The sequence below is a fragment of the Aquila chrysaetos genome, chromosome 2, assembly GCF_900496995.4.
Source record: "Aquila chrysaetos chrysaetos chromosome 2, bAquChr1.4, whole genome shotgun sequence".
Classification (NCBI taxonomy): Eukaryota; Metazoa; Chordata; class Aves; order Accipitriformes; family Accipitridae; genus Aquila; species Aquila chrysaetos.
In genome coordinates, this window is record NC_044005.1 from 45,132,190 (window position 1) to 45,151,372 (window position 19,183).

General features: G+C 43.3%; 1 protein-coding gene across 4 annotated transcripts in view; it reads left to right on the forward strand.

Annotated features, from left to right (window-relative positions):
- Window positions 1-19,183, forward strand: part of NR1H3 (nuclear receptor subfamily 1 group H member 3) — a 29,634-nt gene that overhangs the window by 7,792 nt on the left and 2,659 nt on the right. For 2 of the 4 annotated variants that reach the window (XM_029998447.2, XM_029998466.2), the window contains exons 2-7: window positions 9,406-9,653; window positions 12,494-12,763; window positions 15,701-15,909; window positions 16,158-16,337; window positions 16,743-16,842; window positions 18,448-18,561. In XM_029998447.2, the coding sequence (XP_029854307.1) occupies window positions 9,536-9,653; window positions 12,494-12,763; window positions 15,701-15,909; window positions 16,158-16,337; window positions 16,743-16,842; window positions 18,448-18,561 (991 nt within the window). In that variant the 5' untranslated portion in view covers window positions 9,406-9,535. Of the gene's footprint in view, window positions 1-5,765; window positions 5,853-9,405; window positions 9,654-12,493; window positions 12,764-15,700; window positions 15,910-16,157; window positions 16,338-16,742; window positions 16,843-18,447; window positions 18,562-19,183 lie in introns of those variants that run through there. The other 2 variants (XM_029998457.2, XM_029998475.2) reach the window with 2 other exon arrangements.

Genomic DNA, 19,183 nt, shown 5'->3' on the forward strand with positions numbered 1-19,183 from the left:
TCCCTCCTTATTTTGCTGTTATTGTACCTTCAAAGTGTTTAGTTGCAATGACCCCCAAAGCCAAAATAGACTCTACAGGCCAGGATCCAGAATAGTAAAGTCAAAAGCAGGGCAAGTTTACTTTGCAACAGAGCTCATAATAGTCCTTTATTCTGACCTGCACCCCTGTGCCAGTCTTCACTGTGTTTCTTGGCACCTCTTCTGATCTCTCTTCTTGCTCTACTGCAGTCTTCTGGCCGATCTAGGTTTGGATACGCACATCTGCTGCAGGGTGGGTACCCCTGCCTCTCTCCTCCCATTCTTCTAAGAGCAGTGTTAGCAAAACCTGCCAAAATATATCCCCGGTAATGGATGAGTGGGGAATAGACTAACAGTCAAGCGTACTTTGAAGCAATTTAAAACTCCATTCCAGTATCCCTCCGATGTGTTTTTTATATGGGTATTTCTGTAGTACTGTCATTTCTTCCTGACCTCTGTGCTACATCTAGGGGTGATATTTCTATGAATGGAAATTGGTACTTTTCCCCTACTGCCCTTAAGGGAATCTTAATGAGTTTCCTGCCTGTTTTGCAATCCAGTACTGTATTTCTGTTTTGCCTGTGATCGGTATTGTTTTGATTGATGCTTTTAGGTGGGATGGTGCTTGGATACAAAGTGCTGTCAGGTACATTATAAAAAGGCTGTTTCCCAGAAACAATCTTGTTTCAGTTATGGTGATACGCAGTATGCTGATGAAAGTACTCTTGGGGTAGGAGGAAAGGAGGAAACAAGAAAAATGAACAAACAATTGTACCGTAAACAGCCCTCTCCTTTATTGTGTTCTTTCTTCTTTTGCCTCTTATTCTTCATGTTCTTTTATTTCATAGCTTCTAGAGGATGGAGAAGACCAGTTTGAAAGAGAAGGTGGTCTGGACAAGGGCTGGGAGTTGCGGGCTTTTAAGTTCTCTTTCTGGCTTTGCTGTGATACATCCTACAGCTTTACGCGTCCTTTGTCATCTTGTCTTCCTGGTAAAATATTGCAGCTGCTTCTTACTGCTTTTATCTGTTTTAGTAGTAGTTCAGTGCTGACAGCGGATTGGGCCGTCTTCCTGCTCAGAGGAGTCAACAGCAGTTTGGGATACTGATGTTGAAGAGATGGGCTGAGACAGCCTGGGGAGCTGAGCAGATTTCCCTTTTCTGGTGCCAGCTGATAAAGGCACTTGGCTAGAATAGGCATGCGTGATGAAATGTTATTACCTTACTGCATAGTTCAGTGGAGATGGAATTATTCTAAGGAAACAATCAGGTAAACAGTATGTCGTGTGATTATTTATCATTATCATTTTCTACATGCAGAAAAAAGGCCTGCAGTGCCCTTTTCTAGGCAAAATCTAGTTGGTTCTCTTATTGCTTACAGACTAGGTTTAATCCTTTTCCCTCGCATCTCTACTATCGGCATGTTATTTGGGGTATTCATTCTTATCTCTCTTTTTTGTTTGTTTGTTTTTAAGTTCTGATCTTGCTTCAGTTTGGAGATGGCATTGGGATGACATCTCAAATCTGCCATGAGTCAGACTTGTGTTCCCTGAAGCAGGGCTGTAACATCTGTGGGACTGAGGGTCATAAAGGAGGAATGTAGGATCCAAGGTAGGAGTTTTCTTTTGTTCTGTAATGTGGTGCCCTGTGGAAGTCCACAATGATTGAAGAGCCAGGCTTCTCTAACTCTTTTTTTCTTTTTTTCTTTTTTTTTTTCACTTCCGTGCAAGCCCCATTTTAAAAAAAACCAGCTTTTTGAACCTAGCTGGTTATTGCCATTACCTCTGATCTGGATGACACCGTGTATTTCCTGTCTCTTTTAAACCCTGTTCTCTGCAAAGGCTAAGGAAGCTCTGGGTCTTAAAACTGTTGCTTCAAAGAACAGCTGGCTGTTATGTTTTGGATAGCTGTGTATAATTGTGTAGAACAAGGTATTGATGGCTGAGTAAAGCTAGAGAAGGAATCCAGAAAGAAACAGAGTCTGTGGACATGTTTTCCATGCTGCCATGCAGTGGCATTTTTAAGGAAACTAAGGTGGTGGGGTCAGATCTTGTTTTCAGCCGTCAGGTAGGACGTGATGAGCTGTCCCTGTACGTAGGATGTGTAAGAGCTGGTCAGCAGCAGGAATAATGGGCTGCAAACACCTCAACTTTAATTTTCCAAAGCAGGGTCTTGCTAGTTAGCAGATTATTTTGTAGTAGGAAGTTTTTCTAGGTTGCTTGAACACTTTTCACGTTTGATTTTGTTCTTTGTGTGTGTGTGTGTGCATGTATGCCTGGTGGTTTGGTTAGAAGTGCGAAAGAATTACACCATTAGCCAATACAGGGGCCCTAGGAAGAAAAACAAACATGCAAACCAAAACCACCTTTGCATAGATACACTTAGATGTGCAAGGGAAAAAAAAGACTTACTGGTAGAATAGCTTACTTTGCTTGGGGAAATTGTGAGTGGCACTGGCAAAAGAAAGCTGTTGCTGTTTTGAAGTGAATTTCCATAGGGGGGAGTTTGCTATTATAGCTGATGCTGACAAACATATTGTGTAGACAAGGCTCCAGGCTGGATCTCCTCCCTTCCCCTTCTTCCCAAGGAGTGGCAGAGAGCTGCTCTTTGCTCCTCTGCTAGCAGGAGGGGGCAGCTGCTCCCCTGTGTGTGTCTCATCCTCCTGGGAGGAGCACAGATGGGATTTTTCCTGTTGGAAGCCCCTGTCAAAGCCTCAGTTGTGCTTCCTGTCATCTGAAGGTCGGTGCTGATAGTGGTGTCGAGCTGTCAATGAGCTGGATTCGCAGCCAGACATGGGGGATTATTGCAGTCCAGCTACAAACGGCAAGTTCTTCTTGTGTTCATCCCTGTGGGTGCTGCACAAGTTGGTGTCGCTCCAAAGTGGCTGTGCTCTGTCTACTCCCCATGTCGTGTCACTGGCTTCAGAGCTCATCTGGCCAGATGGAACTGAGAAAGGATGACTTGTCATTTTTTACAAGACGGCTTGGAGGGGAAGGTGGAGGGATGCTGCTACTGTAACATCTTCCTTGCTGTAACCCAGTGCGTGCCCTAGTTTTTGCCATTCCTAAGGTGGTTATACTCTAGGTTAGCCAGAAGCTTGAAAGCTGAGGTGACAGTTGAAAGCCTAGAAGGGGTAGAAGGGTCTGGGGCTTTTTTACCCAGACGTGGCTTGTACTGTTTTCCAGAGTTCAAGGGAACTTGTGTCAATGGCCTTTAAAGGAATTTCATGGCAGCAAGGTGGCCACATCACTCCTGATATCACCTGTTACTCATTTCCAGTCATTAACCAGGGAAAAGCCTACCTTCTCTTACCATCACCTCATCTCTCTCCCTTTCTGCCTGTTTCTCTTTTCCCTCTCCCTTTGTCAGAGGGAGTGATACTTCCATGCAAACAGGAAGGGAGGCGAGAGCAGCGCTGTGCGCAGTGTGAATGAACTCCAGTAACCTCATCTCCTTTCTCCTCCGTTCAGTTGCAGGACCAAGGGCATCTGGCAGTTGGGAGAGAGGGAGGGAGGAAACGGAACGGCACAGCCCATTTCAGGATCTTACCCACCCTGAAAGCAGTCACACATATACTCTTTTCCTCTTGCTCCTTGCGTTGACATGGCACTCTTTGATCAGGCAGAAACCAAGAGGTGAAGACAAGGGCAAAACCAAAACCTCAGCCTTTGACAGGCAAGGAATAATGAGAGGCAGGTGAGAGGGGAGGGAACATCTCCTGCTGGATGAGGCATGTGAAAAGGAGAGCTGACTTCTTGCAAAACAATTGCTGGTGGGGTGAGCAGTTCTTTTGCAGAGCTTGTTAGGTTCTTGGGTGGGACTGGAGTCAGCGCATTCTGTCTTCACCTGATGTACAGTTTGGGAAGCCCTGTTCCCAAAATGGGGGCATCCACAGGCTGTGTAGGAAATAAGCAAATCCTGTGCTCTGAAGATCATAGACAAGGAGTGAGTTTGGTTGGGTTTTTTTACGTGGAGCAAAGCAAAAGTACTTTGGCCTGATTCTGCCCTAAATTATTGCATTCTGTTTGGTAGTACAGTTGTGCCTTATGATTCCAGTTCACCTTGCTAACCAATTTGTTCAATCGAGAGAGACTTCTTTTTTGTTTCAGTCCTCTATCCCTTCTTACCTGCGGTAGGGTGGAGCTAGCTTGGAACTTCTGTTGCCGCCATTGTTTGTTTATAATAGCATATTCTGTGGGTCAAGAGCATCTAAGCCTTATTAGGTTAAGATTCAGAAATGTCTGCAGACCTCTTTGCATTTAGGTTGTAATATAAGGTCTAATTTTGGAAGGAAAAGTTATGGAGACTGCCCTCCAGTCTCCCAGAACTCACCTTTAGGGTGTTTTTCTGTAATAGCCTGACTTTCCCTTTCTCAGTTTCCTTCTATTCCTCTTAGGCGTACCATCTTTCAGAATAATGCCTTTCATCCTGCTGTACACCATCATTACACCTTCCTGCTTCTCTTTCCCAGTACTCTTTCAACCAAGTGACACATGTTTGTTTATTTTAATCTGTTCAGTTCTTAGTCACTTCTGCTGTTGTTCTCTGAATGCTGCCATGCCATCCATACCCGACCTGAAAGTGCGATTTCAAACCGTGTCCCTCAGTTCTCTGTAGAGAGGGTTTTACAGCAGGGGCACAGAGCTAGTCTCCATTCCATGAGAGTTACAGAACCGTTCTTTCCATTCTTTGTAAACATACTGTTCAAAACCATTCTTTATGCTATCCTGTTGCACTGCTTTGCACACCTTGCATTTTCATGGTTTGTCCCTCCCATTGACAATCTGAAGTTAATTATTTTTTCCCATGAGTTTTAACAGTTTTCACATGTAATATTGCTTCATTTTCAAAGTGACAGATTTGCATAGGATTCTTTTTCTGTCCTGAAAGGTACAAGTGTCCCTTTCAACTTTTTCCTAGTTGAAACCTGTTATATGTGTACTTTTGCTCTGCTTACAGACCTACTAGCTGTTCCAGCATTTCTTGAGAAATGTGATGATGCAGAGGGAAGGAAGAGGAATGAGCCAACATGAGCTAGGAATAACCTTTGTTTCTCTGAGACAGCTACAAGGTAGTACCAAGTTCCTTGGGAAGGTTTGTGAAAATACTCTGTCTGCTATGCCAGAGATGGGGTAGGAAGAGCATTAGGTCACAAAATACTGGCTACTCCTTAGGAAAGGATTGGAACAGTGGTGTCTCCTAAGGGGCTTAGTTCTGTACTGGTGCTGTAGGGTCCTGTGAAATCTCAGTCCAACAGGTTTTTTTGTTTTTCTTGGCTATTTAGATCTGCAGCCAACTTTTGATACCCGAGGTAGCATTACCAATGTGTGAGTTGTGCATTTGGATTTCAGCAGAGACTCTTACACACTGTTGTGAGCCCAGCTTTCAGAGGCAGATTCACATTGGGTGCTGGCACTTGTATTGCATGTTAGAACACGTTTAGAAGCCAAAATGACCAATTATATCCCTGCTTTAGGTACCTCTGAATGATAGCCCTTCCTATCACATGCATTTGTTCACCATCAGCCTGTTAGGCTCATGCACAAAGGCACAGTCCTGTTGACACACAGCTGGGTGATGCATGAGCACAGTCATGTTAATATATGTATACAAATGTAAGGTCTCTTCTGCTGATGCTGACGTGCTGCAGAGTGCATGCTTGTGATTCACTACAGAACTGAAACATAACCATGTATTTTCCTGTGGCAGAAGGCTGTAGGATTTTGTAATTTACAGGACCAGGACTCTGACCAGTAAATCCTGTTTTGAAAGATCCCAGAGACTTGCGTGAACTTCCTAAAAAGCTACCGTTTCCTCTGAACATCCAGTATTTGGAGGTAAAGGGCTCATTGTGCTATTCTTCTGATTATTCCTGCACTCCACAGTACGGTTTCTTCAGAGGTGTGCTTGCATCTGGTCTGGTTCTTGATCCTTAAACTTCTCAAAGAAAGCAAGGAATACCAGGGGAAGACAGACCTGTTTAGCAGAAGTGTCACAGTAACTGCACCTGGCTCATTTGGTTTCTTTGTGCTGTGCTGCCCAATGCTATCTCCTTTATTATCCCCAATGAATGTGGGACAGAAATTAGGCATATTCTGTAGCTTTGTGTGTGTTGATGACAAGTCAGATAAAAGACTTCCAGAAGAGTACATAAGTGCTTCAGCTGGGCTTGGAAGAGGACTCAGCTGAGGGAATGGGACAAGATGAGACTGTTGCTGGTGGAAGTAATGAATGTTTTTGGCACTTAACATGAGGTGCAAGAGGCAGGGCTGCCACCTCTAGTCTCTGTTAACAGTACTTTCTGTTGCGGGAGCGCTGACCTTGGGACCATTGGTATCCGAGTTGTTCTGTTGTCTCGGAAAAGGAAGGGAGAGGGAAGAAATGGAGTAGGGCAAAGCTGGTAGCAACACATTTCAGAAGTGTTTAGTGTCTTATTTGAGACATGGGTGACAAGAGCTGGCAGAAAATTGTTTCCCTTAGCCTTTCATCTATATGTGCTTCCTCGCTGGAGTATGTCTGCTCATCAGGTTCCTCTGTTCTAGACGCTGCGTTAGAGAGAAGTGATTGCTTCATCTTTTGTCACTTGGCCAGTCCTGGTTTCTAAAACTGACAGAGTTGAGACAGACAGTGGGAGGCAGCACAACAGATTATGTCAAGAAGACAGTGTTCCTTTCTGCAGTTACAGCTTGCATCACCCTTCAACATTTTTAGTTGAAGTGGTGGTGCAAATCAGAAGACGTGAATCTCTAATAACATGATTATTAGTACAAAACTTGACAAGATTTTTAGTCATTTGAAAACAATCCTTATGTATTTCTGTGAAAACTAACTCCCCGGCCTAGTCATACAGCCTCTCACTTGTGTGTCTGTGGGGGGAATGCTAGTTTAGGTTTCTTTACCTAGCACCAGAGAGCTGCTGTTTGTAGTTAGGTCAGTTTTCCACAGCCTGCAACTGTTACTACATTTACAAAACTAAAAAATACTGTGTCTGAGGAGCAGAGAGGACAAGAGGCCTCTCTTACCTGGCCCGTTCTGTTTTGGGAAGGCTAGAGGCTGGTGCACGAAGTAGGAACGTGTGGGTTGGTTTTACAGCATGAAGATAGTGGCTCATAGGCCTTACCCCTTGCCGTGTCCTGGGTGTGCACGTGGATTTATACTCCCCTCCCTGCTGGTAACTGCAGACTTCTCAGACATTGCCAGGAAGTCTGCAGTCTCTTAGAAACTCTGCTTTGGGCTCCAGATGTCCTGCTGACAGCAAGTTTCGCTCTTGCAATGTTGTGTCATGGTTGTGTGCATGACACAGTTTTGAAATCCCATCAGGCTGTACCCTCCTCTTTTGCCTTCCAGAATACATCGCAGTTGTGGCTGGGATGCAGCAAGACTGGCTGGATCACTGAACTGAAGGCAGTGGGGCCTGAGCACTGTCACTCAGTCCCTCAGCTGGGGGATCGAACTCTTCCTTTGAAAAATCACTGTGGTACTGCTGCTGGTGATTCATTCTGCACAATAATTAATGTTTGAGTGAGTCTTTTGCATGGTTTAAAGGAATGTGGAGATGCACTGAGGCAATACACTTAGCTTTCTTGTTTCATGCCCAAACATGTTCAGACACAACTGGTATCAATATCAGTGAGGAGCTTACATAGGACTAGGAATACAAGTTGGGTTTGGGTTTGTTTCGGTGAAGTTCCTATCTCCATCTGATGCTCTGTGCCTCTCCACAAGGTTTTCAGTTGATGCAGGATTTACTGTGGAGACTTTTTAAAAAAAAAAGTTGATTGTGATAGCCACGTTTTTTCTTTGAGGACTGTGAGTCTCTTTGAATTGGTTGCAAATCACATCAGTTAGGTTGTAGTCTCCCACAATAGGACTTCTTCCTTTCTATGGTTTTGAGTTTCATATTTGCTGCCACTGCTTTTATCCTAGATGATCTGTTTCTCCAGCAATTCAGTGGCTGCGTGCACCAAGGGGGAGGGATTTCTGAATTCCTTATACGGTCTGAGGCTGTATTTACAAAGGTCACGTGAATTAATATGCCCTGTGGTTTTTAACACCTGCATCTATTATCTGCCACAGTGTAATTGGAGATGGCAGGAGCTCAGCAAGCTTGACATTATGACTGCTTTTATACCTGATGACTGTTTCAGAACACTGGGAGGGGGGTGGTATTGCTTTCATCTTTGCCTTTGGCATTCTAAGAAAAGTTGCGCGGTCTGGTCCAAATACCCGGGAGGGAAGAAGGCACTTGGGACTGTGATCCTCTGCCTCTTCCCAGTCAGCACCGCAGTGTGTGAGGCATGCCCCTGCTTACCTGATGCTTTTGTATCTGGGCTGCTGCACAGCTTCCCGTCACCTCCTGTCTTTCAGAGAGTGGCAGGCAGGCTTCCAGTCCTGAACTCAGTCACTCAAGTTAAACTGGTACAGGCCTTTAACGTAGTTGCTTTTTTAAATCAGTTAATCCCTTTAGCTTGCATTGGTAAATCACTGAGTTAAGATCAACTGATCAAATGCATGTTCAATCAGATTAGGGGTGTTTACATTAGCAGTTTGCATCAGTTTCACTAAGTCCGTGCAGTCAAACCAGTAAGGCCTTATTCTGTGCAGGTGGGGCTTTTTGGAAAAAAGTGATTGGATTTGCTTTGCAGGTTCAGGTTCTGTAGTGGAGTTAGTGCTGTATAATAAAGTTGCTTTTCAGTATGGTTTCCAGGTTCCAGAAAAGGGTATCCTCAGAAGGTTGGTAGTGAATCTGTTTCCCGAGGGTGGCGTAATGGTCGTTTCCTGTAGGTATGATGCTGGCTTTCAATTTCTTGCTGTAGGTGAGGGGAGGATTTGTCATCCTCATCTTTGATACATCACTGATCTTTGGCACAGCCTTTGGCTACTGATGTTAATAGGGAAATTCGGTGTTTTGTAGTCTTTAATAAATAATTGTATCAAAATTGTCTTTTACGATTTTCTATGTGCCTTGCAGTACATGCCACAAAATCCAGGGCAGCTGGCAGCAATGAGCTATTTGTTACTGGAAGCTTTAACAAAGGCCACCAGTTGTAAAGTCTGGAATTTCCCTCTTGCACACTTGGAGAGGTCAGGACTGAAGTCCCCTGGTGGTGTTAGCAGTAATGAAGTCTTGTCCTGCTTTGATAAATATTTTGGCAATAAAAAGACAGTTTTGTGCCTGGGTGTGCTAAGCTTATACCTTTTACCACAGTTTGTTAAAATATTGTGTTTCAAGAGCATAAACATTGATAAAACAAAGTTAATTGTCCCTTTGAATAAATAAGGAAACAAAACCTTGAAGCTTGCTTGTGATGCAGCTTGTAATAGATTTTGGAACTTAATAGCCTCAGTAGTTGAACTCCTGCCTCTTTTGCATCTGTGTTTTTTCCACAGGTACTTCCTTTCTGACTTTTAGTAGCAGAGAGAAACTGAAGACGTTGAAGAAAGACACCTGCGGCCCCTCGCTTGGCAGTAATAATGCTGCAGCGATGAGATTATAGTGAGCCCTTCCTGTGTGGCCTCCATGGGTCCCACTCAACTCAGCACACAGGATCATGGGAAGAGGGTGGCAAGTGTATTTGAGATGGAGGAGGAAGGGCTTTCACTCTTCCCTGGCTCAGAGAACCCTCCTGAGCATGCAGGTATGGAAAAATTTTACTAAATCCATGCAAGCTAAAGGCTATCCATTCTTTCAGCTGCAAGCAGAATTGATACTGGGCAAAATTTTAGGGTGAGTTCTGCTGTGCTTGAGGCGCTCAGAGAGAATGTCTAACAATAGAATCAGTTATTGATAGTTGAAGATGACTGGGTTTATCCAGGTGATAAATGTGTTGAATATTTTGCTTATTTGACCTTCTAGAGGCTGGGTCTGTGGTGGTAAAATGAATTTCTTTTTGTTAGCCTTATCAAAAACTGCTGAACAATAAAGCTGTACTACGGGTGACAATCCAACAACGGTTAGTGATGTAAAGAAATAATAGGTTCTTGCAGATTCATATAATGGAAAGACAGTCAGAAGTTTCTTCTACACATTTCTGAGGTTAACTGAGGTTAAAAGAGTATCAGGAAATAGAATTGAGATTTTGCAGTTATAATTGCTATGGACACACACAATCCTACACTTTCAAACTCTAAGAAGACATAGTATAACATCTCTGGAGGAGTAACAGGAAAAAAAGGAAAGTACAAGTGAGGTGTTTAGCATAGTATCAGAAACTTAATGAAAATATGACAAATAAATGCAGCTGTTGAACAGTGAGGCAATGGGCAATCCCAGATATAAAAAGAAGAGGAGATGTGAGCATTGAACAAGGACTCATCAAGAGAGTAGAAGCAAAGAGAGTAGTTGAAAAGTGAAGAGATATTACCCAATAAAAGTCCTTAAAACAGATTTGAGGGCAGGAAAAGAAAACAATTGATAAATGCCTTACAAAAATGCAAGAAAAAAAGCCACAAAATGTGGAAAAAAATTATTAAATAGGGGATCTACCAAAGAAGGAGGGCCCTAATGAGAGCTAAAGGTGCAGAGATGGCAATCATGCTTGATACATCTGAAATTATTTCTGTGTTATCTTTGACTACAGAAAATGACAATAAGCTATATAACTAAAATGGTTCATGTTCAACAATGGAAAATAATTTGCATAGATCAAAGTATAAGCCTATCTGTCTCAATTAAATGGTAGTAGGAATGGTAATCAGACGTTTATGGAATGTTTTAAAGACAGGTAAGAAATCCACAGGACAGACAAATCCATCTTGTGGAAGTCATTGGATTACTCTGCTGTCCCTCAGAAACATATGAACATCATTTGAGGCTTCCGCAAAGTTGTTATACCAATTAATATATATGCAATGGCAGACAAAGTAATTTGAAATGACTAGGCATTGTGTAATTTCCTCCTGGTAATAGATTGTGTGAAGAGAAATATAGTAGAACAGGAGAGGGGAATATCAGAGACTTAACCTTTCTGATGACATTTTCCTGCTGTCGAATCTGCAAGGAGAAGTGCAGGCCAAAATGAGTGACCTCCAGACCTTGGGATTGAAAATCAACACCAAGATACTTAAGGCTGTGAAAACCAATATGTAGTGAAGAACACTAATAATAATTTCTGAGAATGACCTAAAACTGTCTACCATTTCAGGAACTCGAGCAGAATAGTAAGTGTAACTGAGAGTAAAGATAGAGGTATTAGAACCGTGTGTATGAATATGAGACCTGCCATTGTAACCGTGATGCTGATCAGGAAATGCAGAAGCCTTGCTCTGCAAACCAATCCCTATGAATTAACTCCAGTGTAACAGCTTTCCAGGCATACCTAAACATAATCTGGAGATTTGTCAAGACATGGTGTTTGTAATTTTTGTGAACAGCTGCCATAGAAGAATCTATAATTTCTGACATACAGAAAAATACTTGCACTATGAGCTGTGCAGAAGGACATGTCAGATGTCAACATGGCTAGAATTAAATGGAATGAAAAGAGAGATGGCTAATAGGGAGGGGATACACAAATAACATTGGCAAGCATTGGCTGGAATGCTTAAGGTGAGACGCGCTGGAGTAGACCAAAGATGTTTTCAGAATGCACAGCTAGTGACAAGATGTAGGAAGACATAGGAAGAACTGGGAGCTGCTGCACAAGACATGTGAAATTTGAGGCAGTAGTGAAGGCCCTGTGTTTCAGGTGGAATAACAAGGTTTAGTAAATGAACTAACTGTCAGTATGAGAGTGGTTCAGTTTTGGGAGTGGGGAGCACTCTTGAAGAAATTATGTGGGTTCCAAAGGTTCACAGAGCTTGTGCAGTGTGCTGCTTGCCTGCTCATTGCCCCTGACTGCATGAAGTTGCTGTCTTCTGTCTTGACAGTTTCCCCAAGTGTTCCAGTTACAGGGATTGCCTCCTCAGTCTGCTTTTTGTAGGGTCACGGTTTCAGCACTGGTTTTCTGTCACTATTTGACTGCTGAACCATTTTTCCTTATCCTTGTGCACGAGCATGGCAGAGAATAGAAGTAAGAGAACTGGAGGTGAATTCTGAAGAAAATTACTTTCTGCACAGTCTTGGATTTCAGCTCAACTTTTTTGCAGCTCTTTCTCACATTGTTAACTGTCATTCCTGCTGATGCAAAGTGCAGAAAACACCTGGCCTGAGCACGTTTTAGCTCTTTCACCCTATTTTGGAGGGGAACAAGCATGAAGCTATATCTGCTTATATAGTTGAGGAGAAACTGTTTGGATTATGTCAATAGTTGGTTTGTTGCAGAAGATACGTTTACCCAGAAAGGGAGCCTGTGGAATGGGAGACTTGATCTTTTCATTTGTGTGTTTGGGAGACAGTGGGTTTGAGTGAGGACATCGGTTATTGTAAGGAATAGGGCAATTGGCTGCAAACACCATGCTTCCCTCATGTGTGTGGCCTTTTCTTTTTTTTCTTTTTTTTTTTTTTTTCCCCCCTTTTCCTCGGTACTGTTCGTTTTGGTAGAAAATCCCCCCCTGAAGCGGAAGAAGGGCCCAGCCCCTAAGATGCTGGGAAATGAAGTGTGCAGCGTCTGTGGGGACAAGGCCTCCGGCTTCCACTACAACGTGCTGAGCTGTGAAGGCTGCAAGGGCTTCTTCCGTCGCAGCGTCATCAAGGGTGCACAGTACGTCTGCAAGAATGGCGGCAAGTGTGAGATGGACATGTACATGCGTCGCAAGTGTCAGGAGTGCCGGCTGCGCAAGTGCCAGGAGGCAGGCATGCGGGAGCAGTGTGAGTGCAGGAAATGGTGCTGGCGGGAACACTGTGGTTTTGGGACAGGAGGTGTGTGGGGGTGGGCTGCGGGCCGATGCATGTAAAGAAGGGTGCAGGGTGAGTGCTTGGGGGTCACACGTGAGCCGTGCAGGCTGCATGCTGGAATGTGTGTGGGAAGTCGCCGAGAGCTTAGCAGGTATCTTGTGGAGAGGTGAGGCTGTTAGTGGAACAACACTGGTGTGCTGAGCCCCAGCCCTGCTGTATTCCTTGTAAGAACTCGTGGAATATGACATCAGAGGAAAGACTCACAACTAAGATTTATGCATTCTTCAGTATGCTGTCAACTGTATCGGTAAACTCAGGTTTCTGTCTGTCTTGTGATCAGGACTGCAAGGTTGGTCACCGTGCTCCTTGAACAACGGGTACTTTCCTTTGCCTTGTACTGTGAGCATGTGACAGAGGTCAAGGGCAGCGCCACAGTACTGCAGCTGTGTTTGTACAGATCCGATCTCGTTGTTCCCTTTAGTGAGCTCTGCTATTTTTCTCACGCGAGCCATAAGGCTGCTGTTTCTGAATATTCAACAACGTTCCTGCTCACGTATCAGGAACAGCCCTCCTCGGCCAAGGCATCCGGGTTTCATCCCTTTGCTGGCCAAGACTGACCGAACGGATGCTCAGTTAATGTTAAATCTGTTTGAAGTCTACTTTTCTGACATCCAGCACCCAGAACAGTGAGAAACAGAGGGTATTTCAGAAACATAAAAATACTTCTGCAAAAAGTAAGTACCACTGAGCTGCACCAAGGAAACTCGCTGTTCAGTTTTTTCAACATGAAACATGGTACACCTAACATGTAGTCAGTATCTTTGTCACACTGGTTTGTATCAGCATTATGCATGCTGTCTTTGCCCCATTTCCCCCCTGCTCCTGAGAGCTACACAACGGATGTATTTGAAAAGCTACGTAGCAAGGCTACCTGTCCACCTTGCTAATCTTATGTTGCAGGTAGATACTAGAGAGCCTCAATGTGCTTCTGTGTTTACTCATTGTTCTTATGTTGAAGACAGCTCAGGAAAACTAGGCCAAAAGGAATCTTTGGGTTGTTATTAACAAGTGCTTGGCATTTGTTGTCAACACTGTAATCCCCACTGCAAATTCACCCTGTTAATCTTGACAGAAACTAAGGGCTTTTTCCTCCAGCTGTTTCACTTAGAAGGCCATACCAGAACTTCCCTCTACTAATTGTTGGAAACATTCTTCTAATTCCCAGACTGAAGTTACTCATGGCCAGTTTATTGTTCTTAAGCCAGTGCGAACCATGAGGTTAAATAGTTCCTTCATGGCAAACCAAGTGACTTAGATTACACCGTGCTAAATTCAAAGCAGAAGCTTTCATATAGGCAGTTTTCAAGATTCAGTAATATCTGGTAACTTGTGACTTGGCTATAAATTCTTTGTGCATCTGAGTCCCAAGATGAGGGACCGTAATTGCTTGGATCAATTACTTCCCTTCTTAAACTAACACTGTGACTAACATTCTCTAATCTTACAGATCCCCCTTAATTTGGTAATTGTATTGAACATCTTTGCTGTTAGAACTGTAATTTTTGTGAGGGTACCTGTGCATGCATCCTCCCTGTTGGAAGTCAGGGATAAAGGTTACTCTCAGCTTGAATGTCCTGTGTTCTTCCTCTTTCCCTCCAATCCTGTGAACTGTCCATTTCAGAATGTGCTCTCACAGTAGTTCTCCATTTCTTGTCTTCATGTTTAACATGATTCTTTTGAGAAGTGCAAGTATATACTTGTTCAATTTTGGGGCCTGCCTTCCTGTGTAGCAGCTATGTTTTGTTGTTACCTGAGCATAAAAAGTAGCCAAAAAATCTTTTAGCACTTTAAAAATCTTGTTTGCAAAGTCAAGCTTTATGTTTTTTATTTTTGTTCCCGAAGATATGTTTGTTTGTTTTGTTTTTTTTTTTCCCCAGTCGTTCCTTTTTCTGCTTTTTTGTTTGTTCATCACTAACTCACAGGATGATTCTCTTGAAGATAATCCTTGAATCCAGGCATGTCTGGTAATTTCCTTTTTTGGGATGCAGCTTGCAGATAGTTTTTGCAGCTTTGACTTAAAGAAACATCAAACCTCCTCTACATTCAGATCAGTGAATTCTTCAGTTAGCTTAGTTACAGGCTGTTAACAGTTTTTTGTATTTAAATTAGCTAATGAGCAGTAGGTCCAATAAGATTTTTCACAACACATGCCTCTGAGTTGTTTTATTGCTTAAAATGTTACATCTAAATGGCATATTCTTTGACTTCATGACTGAAGAAGACTTCTAACCCTACTCCTGAAGGACTTGCGGTCCTCAGTACATTTTATGCAAAGCTATTCTTTCATTATTCATCTTGTGGTATGTTACTATTCTACAGTCTGCTGCAGATGGGCTGTGTAGAGAGTTTTCCTTTCACTCTTGAACTCCATCCAGTACTGACTCTGGCCTCTCAAGAGGAAGATGAAATGACACAAGCTGTTAATTTAGCAATATTGGAAAAAGACACAACAGCAGGATAACATAAAATGTGATGGACACACCATGGCATGTGAAGAGAGCACCTGCTGGAATCTGTTATAACATGACATTTTGGGAAATTGCTCAGTGGGGAAAGTTGCTGTTGTCTTTGAGATCTGCAGGGCATCATGAAGGGAGCTTCTGTCCTTTGTGAACACTTAGCATGACAGTATGATTAAGAGAAAGACAATGGAACAACTTAAAGTGGGGAAAAGAGGGAGAAACAAATAAGAAGAATCACTGTCTGCTGTCTGTGTTGTGTATGCTCTGATATACCAGATACAGGTAGCTGTGATCTCTGCCTCTCCATCCACAGCATGTTACCCTGTGTTTAGTGTGGTTTCCAGTGCACTCCTATGTCATGATTGATCTCTGGCTATTCCTGCTTTAGATGTTCTGTCTGAAGAACAGATCCGACTGAAGAAACTGAAGAAGCAGGAAGACGATCAGGCTCGGACAGTTGTGGTGCATCCGAACCCTCCGAATCCTCCAAGCCCTTCCCACAAACTGACACCTGAACAGTTGAGCATGATAAAAAAGCTTGTGGCCGCTCAACAGCAGTGCAACCAGCGCTCATTCACAGACAGGCTCAAAGTGACGGTAAAAACTCTACTAGCGTACCCAAAATGAGAAAAAGCAAAGTTTGGGGAGTCGGGGTTGTGGGTAAATTATTTGGGAGAACAGAGATACTTTAGGCATTGCATCTGTGGGCTAAAGTTCTGTAAAGAATAGCAAAGGATGATATCCCAATGTGTCTCATTTTCTTTCTCTGTTCACTTCATCTTCTCATCTTTCTGCCCCTGGCTCCATCTTTCACATATATATGCTGTCTCTTCCCATTCCCACAGCCGTGGCCCCAAGTTCCTGACCCTAATAACCGTGAAGCAAGGCAGCAGCGTTTTGCTCACTTTACAGAACTTGCAATTATCTCTGTGCAAGAGATTGTGGACTTTGCCAAGCAACTACCTGGCTTCCTGGAGCTCACCAGGGAAGATCAGATCGCTTTATTGAAGACATCTACCATAGAGGTGAGAATTTGGCTCCACCACAATACATAGTAGCAGAGATGAAAGAATTTGGAGTACCCACCTGGAGAACTGGTTCCATCCCTTTTTTTGGGGGATGGCAGGCTGAAGGACCTCAGCTATGGGACCATTACCACAGTGCTAGGCTATACTGGCAAAGGGCCATGGAGGAGAATGAGGCAAGAGCCTTGGTAGTGGTATGCAGGTATTTCGCCCTTTCCAGAAGCAGATACCATAAAGGATGCAACAGAACTTACCTTGGAATTTTTAATCACTCTGCGAGAAACTGCTTGGAGGGTTTTTGTTTGTTTTTTGTTTTTTTCAGAGATGCTCTAACACTCAGCAAATCATCGATGTTGTAATATTCTTTCCTGTTTTCAAATCAAGTATATCTATTTCTGTTTTCAGGTGATGTTGTTGGAGACGTCTCGGCGCTACAATCCAGAGATTGAGAGCATCACCTTTCTTAAGGACCTGAGCTATAATCGGGATGACTTCGCCAAAGCAGGTGGTGCATTAGACAGGTGTTTCTTCCTTCCCTGTCTTGTGTTCTTTCATTTTTTTCCATTTTAATGTGGGCTGCTGGAAATAGTATGTGGGGCCTTAAAGGTGAAGTCAGGTGAGAGGTTTCAAACACGACCAGACCAATAGCCCTACAAACCTTTTTTGCTTTTAACATGTGATGCTAGCTCAGTTAATGTCTTTTTTTAGGTGTGAACTTGCTTTGGAAAATTTGGACTCTTACAGCATGAGAATCTTGCTGTAAGAGTGCACCTAGGGCAAGCAGCTGGTGTGAACTTCCTTGCTGGTAGAGGTCTGACGTGGACTTGTGGTCTTAGAGGCATATCAGATCACAAAAAACCAAACCGTAGTCTCTCCTTTGCAAGTATATCACTTGCTAATCTGGATGGGTGCTTTGAGTGATGACATTAGTACGATTACATTTCAGTTGATGTGAAGTCTATACTGTGCACTGAAGATCCCTGCAGCATGCTTTAGACATTTCATAAGCTCAGTATACGATGATGGTGTGTGGTGATGTGATTTCTGAAGTCTATTTTTCCAGGAGCAATGAGTGTCTGTAATTTCAGATGAAGTAACAGGAAGTGTGTATGTTCAGCATTTCTGAAAACGAAACTTTGGCTGTCCTTTGTGTGATTTTTTTTTTTTTGTTTGTTTGTTTGTTTGGTTGGTTTTGTTTAATTATTTGGATAGCTGTTGAACCATTTATACTTGAGACGGCTTTTATATGCAACTTTCCTCTCTCATGCTCTTCCTGGTAGCCTTTTCTTCAAATTATTAGGAAGGCAAAAACCAGGCAGCCAGAAAGATTCCTTCCATCTTGTTCATCCTTCTCTGATGCAGTTGTACTGCAGGAAATTAGAAACTTGGGTGCTGTTTTGGGGGAAAGGCCTAAAGTTTTCAGCATGATTGTATAGCACGTAGCACAAAGAGACTTGATTCGACAGTGGCCTCTATATGTTAAGACAATAAATATCAATGCATTTCTGCCTGACTGCATTTATCAAAGGTGATTGGAAGCCTAAGTCAGGCTCTGCCTCAGCTCTCCCAGCTTTTTGAGCTGAAGGAAGTGGCATACTTCAGACTTCTTGGAACTATGTATTTTCAGCTCAGATGGACTTCAGATGTATCTGGAGCATGGGATTAAAGCTTTCGTCGAAAGGAAGAGGCCTGCTGGGTTTGAAGGAGGTGGTGGTGTGAGAGTGGAAAGTGTAATGTTGTACTTGTGGGCTTCTGATTTTTTGACAGACTTACCTGATAGTTGATGTTGTGTTCCTTTAGCTGTTTCCTAGTAATGTGCTGTGGGGCATTTAAGGCTCTAAGAAAACCCAGATATAGCATCATTTTACAGTTAGAGCCTGACTGCTCAGCCACCGTTGTTGGTGCTCACCAGTAGTGGTGGGACGTAAAGGGAGGTTTCAGCCATACTTGGAACATAATGTAAGGGTTTTTCCCTGCCTGCCTGTCCTCCCCGCTCCCTGGAGTACTGCAGTGGGTTTCTGGCAGCTTATTCTGTGAGAGGGGGAGAGAGAGAGAGAGAGACGGGAGATAATTGTCGTTGCCTCACCTTGTTCTCTGCTGTTTGTTGCAGGTCTGCAGTTTGAGTTCATTAACCCCATCTTTGAGTTCTCAAAGGGAATGAATGAGCTACAGCTCAATGATGCTGAATATGCACTTTTAATCGCCATCAACATTTTCTCTGCAGGTAAAAAGCCAGGGAGATCTGAAGAGCTGCAGCAGTGAGTCAGAGGGCAAAGAAAGTAGAATTAAGGCAGGTCACAAGCTGAAGAGGAGTAATAGAGGGAGTTATACAGTCTAGTGGTAAAGGGACTGTATTACTACTTCTGCTTAGGGTATTCATTATATTCTGAATTTTCTAGTGCCACCTCCAGAGAAAATCAGACTCCCCACTGCTGGAAAAATGTATAGGAAAATCAGCCAATATTTGTCTTCCTCATTTAGAAATTGCTATTTTACTGTCCCCTCGATGTACTTGGCGCTTCTCTGGTGTGATGGAGGTTACGCGGCATGAGTGACATCTTGTGGTCAAGTAGAGATACTCTGGGTGTGAGACCAGTATTGCTCTGGGCCAGGTCAGGGCTTTGCAAAGAAGCTACGTCTACTCTTCACTTCTGTTTTGTCTTTCTGACCTGAAAGATGATTTTTTTTTTTTTTTTTTTTTTTCCTTTGTACCTGTTTTCTAACTGGCTCAGCTGCTGGAGAGACTTTCCCATTCCCTTCTGAATGGGCAGCTTCCCATCTCTTCTGGGACAGGAGTGTGAGATGAAACGCATATAGTGCTGTTTGGTCTCTCTAACCTTCCATCC